General features: G+C 45.1%; 1 protein-coding gene across 3 annotated transcripts in view; it reads right to left on the bottom strand.

The window, feature by feature from the left end:
- Positions 1-4,331, bottom strand: part of SRGAP2 (SLIT-ROBO Rho GTPase activating protein 2) — a 109,441-nt gene that overhangs the window by 895 nt on the left and 104,215 nt on the right. For all 3 annotated transcript variants that reach the window (XM_035901395.1, XM_009647854.2, XM_009647862.2), the window contains exon 21: positions 2,919-3,246. In XM_035901395.1, the coding sequence (XP_035757288.1) occupies positions 2,919-3,246 (328 nt within the window). The remainder of the gene's footprint in view (positions 1-2,918; positions 3,247-4,331) is intronic.

Below are 4,331 nucleotides of genomic sequence, written 5' to 3'. Positions count from 1 at the left end.
GCTGCGGCCGAGTGGCCGGAGGTTTCACCTGGGTGGCCATTTTGACCGATTTCACTGGCCTGAAGGTGCACGGTATGTCGCCGGCTGTGCTAGCGCTGCGCTGGAAAGCTGGTTCAGTGTCCTTGAGGATCTGAGTGTGCAGAGGGCTGGAAGGTTCCGAGGTGGGGGCCACCACTGGAGACGTTTTCAAAGGCTCCAGGGTGTCGAGGACAACATCTGGCGTGTGCTTTACGCTGCTTTGCCTTTCCAGCTCCCGCAGCTCGTTCAGAGCAGAGTTCATAGTAGCTTCAATATCCTGCAAACACAAAAGAGAAACCGAGTGAATAACAGAACCCAGGCACGTTAAGAGAGAGATAAAAGTCAGGCTTTGAGAACGGCGTATTTGTTTTCAGCCTGTAAACACCAACGCTCAAACCAACTGGCGGGTCAAGGACCTTTAGGTGTCAAAGCGAACCCCACGCCAATCTACACAGCATTACACACTGAAGCCAATACGCAGTCCTGTTTTCCATCAACGGGGAGCAAAATGGTTGCTAGCCCTTTCTCGACGCTAATCTGGTCCTTTACTGGTCCTGATGCTGCTTGGATTTCAAAGATGAGTACAATCCCAAAACGCAGCAACGCACAGGAGAGCGTGTGATTCAAAGTATTAGGATCCACTCTTGCACTATATTTGGCACGTGAGATTCAGGAGAGTAAATTCTTGAAGAAAGGGTTGATGATTTTGACACTGGCAGATGGGCCACACGCCGAACGCCGAAATCCTTGCGTGCTCTCGCTGCCTCTTTGGTTTTGCTGCTGTCCGAGCTGTCTTCCCTTCCCAGAATGGTATTGCAGGGGACTCAGAATTTTAGTGTTTTAGAAAACACAGAAGATATCAGAAACATAGATAGAAATTCAAGTTGGCGCTTCTCCCTCCTCTTATAACATATTATGGTTATTAACAAATACATATAACGAGAACTTTGAGATAAAAACATGGCTTTTTTTTGTTCTCTGGCATAGCAGGGCCTACACGTTTGCTACAGCCCGCGCTGCGGAGCCCGCCGGTGCACGGAATTCACCGGAGAGCAGACGAGCTCAGCCTTTCTGTGACTCACAGTTTGGCTGCAGCTTTTTAGCTTCCTCAGAGGTTTTTCAGGGGGTGGGGAAGGTAAATCAGTCAAGGAATGGTGGAAGAAACCAGAGACAGTAATCTGAAACCTCCAGCCTATCCAGAGGCCAGGCAGATTTTATTTGTGAAGTTGGGGAAAGTATGTAAAACGCATGGCGATTACTAGATGGCGTTTGAACAGATACTACAGGGCAAAGAGAAACACTAATTTAATGCAGTGTTGTGTCCCCCCCCTCTTCTCTTTTTTTAACTCCTCTTTTCTTTTTCTCCCCCAACTTCTCCAGTGAAAACTATGGAGTTAGCGTTCTGGCAAGAAGAGGAGACAGAGCAACTTCAGTCAGAGCTTAATTGAAAAAACAAAGACACTGATTTATGTCACCCAAAGCCTTGGAAGGACAACGAAATACGAAGACAACAAAAGCCATGTATTGTAATTCCACTAGAATAAATGGGCTAAAGATTATTCATCACGGCAAAACACAGCTTTCCATCAGATAGTGTATCAGATTTTTATTTGGACCTTATCTATTACTTGACACCGCTGTTTTAACAACAAAAATGATGTTTATTTTTCGCATCTCTTCCCCCAGCTCTTTAGAAACCTACAAACTCCTGAACCAGGCAGAGAAGTCAGGTCTCCCAGGGCCGGCTTTGTAATCCGAGAGCCAAGCATTCCTTGGCTTTAGATAGATCCATGGCATACTGGGAACAGTTGGCACAGGCAACGTACGTGTGCAGGCACATCTAACAGCTTGGAGCGGGAGAAAGGGGAGATCCTTCATGGACCAGGGAAATCCGTAACACTGCCATCCTTCACCCCATTAGTAGCCGTCACTTGTTCAAAGCTAAGTCTGACTTTCAAATGTTTTCTGTTCTACCTGTGAAACCACGGATGCAAAGACACCACTTGGGTTTTTGCTCACAGCAGTCACTGCCCTGGCAGCTTACGGCCCCAGACACGGGGACGGGGCAGATGTCTGCGTGGAGGCACGCAGAGAACACGCAGAGAGACGAGGAATCTGTAATAAACCAGTCTGTGTCAAAATCAGCAGAGATGAAGAGAAGTACTAAGAACCCCTTTCCCTTTAAGCTGCGCAGAAGGAATCTGAGAAGACGGTTTCCTTGCTGCCTGGTCAGTGTGTGGAGTCAGCCCCAAATGCAGCGCTCTCTGCAAAGTTCAAACACAGCTGCATACGCAGCAGTAGCCTGCCCTCACTTCGAGGCACCTGTCTAACTAACTAACTAATGCAAACTAGCAGTATTATGTTCCAAGTTGGTTTCTAATGACACACGGAACCCTGTAAGCGTATAAAGATGCCACTGTGAGCACTGGACAACTCAGCAGCCTGCTTTTATTTTGACTGTGCTACTCCATATGCTTCCAATGCCTAACCACAGGCAAGTTTGCACAACTGACAGGAGAATGTTAAATTGACACTAAATACTTTACTTTTCCTCATGTCTTGAAGTTATGGTTGTGTAAGTTTTTGCTGACAGCTTTGGAATCTGTGTAACCTTCTGAAATGGACGTTTTTATTGTTGAAACTAAATTCCGAATAATGAACAGGGCCAAGTTGTTACAGAGGAAGGACCTGACTGTTTATCTTCACTCATGAAAGCAGCCTCAGTGACTTACAGAAAGTGAGGTTGAAAGACTCGACTCAAGCTGTGGAGTAAGTTAATATTGCATTGCAAGAAGGGAACGGATAACGAGGTTAAATCAGACTTCACGTTAAAACAGCTCATTCTATCCAACGTTTTACGTTTCCAAAACAAATCCTTAAGGCAAAGCGCTCCCGTTTACCTGTGCAATAACTTCAGGGTCCATGGGCCGATGGTTGTTGAAGCTCTTGGACCTCCCTGCTGTCACAGTTTTCCGGATCTGCGGGCTGTCTATCCTGTTCTTCAGAGACGAGTGTCGGCTGATAGAATTGAGGCTGCCATGGCCACTGATGGAGCACTTATCTGGAACCTCCTTGGGAAGACTTTGGCTCATAATGGGCTGAGATGAGGGTCTGGAACCGGCTATGGCTCCTGGGGAGGCTGGTTCTGCCATTGAACTACCTAGTCCATGGCTGTCACTTTGACGGAAGGCTCTTCTGATGCTGCCTGACTCTGGTTTCTTTCTTTGCCTTCAGTCACAAAAGCAAAACAAGTCAATACAAGCAGGTACACATAACGGGCTGCAATTTGAAGATATCCCCCCAAAACAACACAGAGGACAATGGGAAGAGACATGAAAGATACCCGGCTTACAAATACACCCAGGATTTTAGGAGTAACTGTGAGACAGTAGAATTATAAACCATTCCAGTTTAACACTTCTAACAACAAGACTGAGTTTCTGGCAGCTGTGCACATTCAGAGCAAAAACAGAAAACTTGGATGGAACGTAATTAACGTGGTCAAGAAGAAAAGAATTTGTATTTGAACAAAAAGAAAACCCTCTGTGCCATCAACAGGTTTTGATGATGTGTTTTATTACATTAGAAGAGCAGAGCTACAATTTTTGACTGGAGGACACAGTATAAGTCTACTAAGCTCCTGGCCCAAGGCATCAAGTTACTTTTTTCAAAGATTGGCAAGCAAAGAACCCCATAGTTTCGGGTTAATGATAATTTCCAATATTTGCTGGTGGTAATAGATGTTTCTTTTGCATGGCTTTAGCAGGACCATGAGGCATTATCTATGTAGGGCTACAGATCTAACAAAAGATGATGTCAAATGGATGAGCCGGTCCAAATAATTTAGTTTCTACCCCAGCACCATGCAGACTGACAGCACGATTCCGCTCAAATCATAGGAAGGCCAATGCAGCAGAATACTTTATGCCATAGGTCTGAAGCTTGGCATCCATTATACAGGGAAGGATCCATTTATATATAGCACCAGCCCCATGAGTAACTGCAAGAAAGTGTTAACTCCAGTGGGATTTTGGCATCCAAATAATAATTCAGTGGGTGGCACAACTGTCATTGCGAAACCATCTGATTTAATTTTGCCCAAGTCTGTTCACACATAGGTCAGAAGATTCATTCCTAAAGAAAAAACAACAAAATGAGTCTTATGCTACTATTGCTAAATATCAGTTTCCCTAGTAAAGGGAAAAAAACTGGAGTGGACATTACCCAGGCTTCTTAAAAACACTACATACAGCACTAGCAAAACCAGCAGATGGTGAAGCTCCAACATATCTCTGTGCGTTACATAAAATCTT

Source organism: Egretta garzetta, unplaced genomic scaffold (genome assembly GCF_000687185.1).
Source record: "Egretta garzetta isolate BGI_Z169 unplaced genomic scaffold, ASM68718v1 scaffold640, whole genome shotgun sequence".
Classification (NCBI taxonomy): domain Eukaryota; kingdom Metazoa; phylum Chordata; class Aves; order Pelecaniformes; family Ardeidae; genus Egretta; species Egretta garzetta.
Note: the sequence above shows the minus strand (reverse complement) of the source record. Positions and strands in the feature narration are given on the sequence as shown.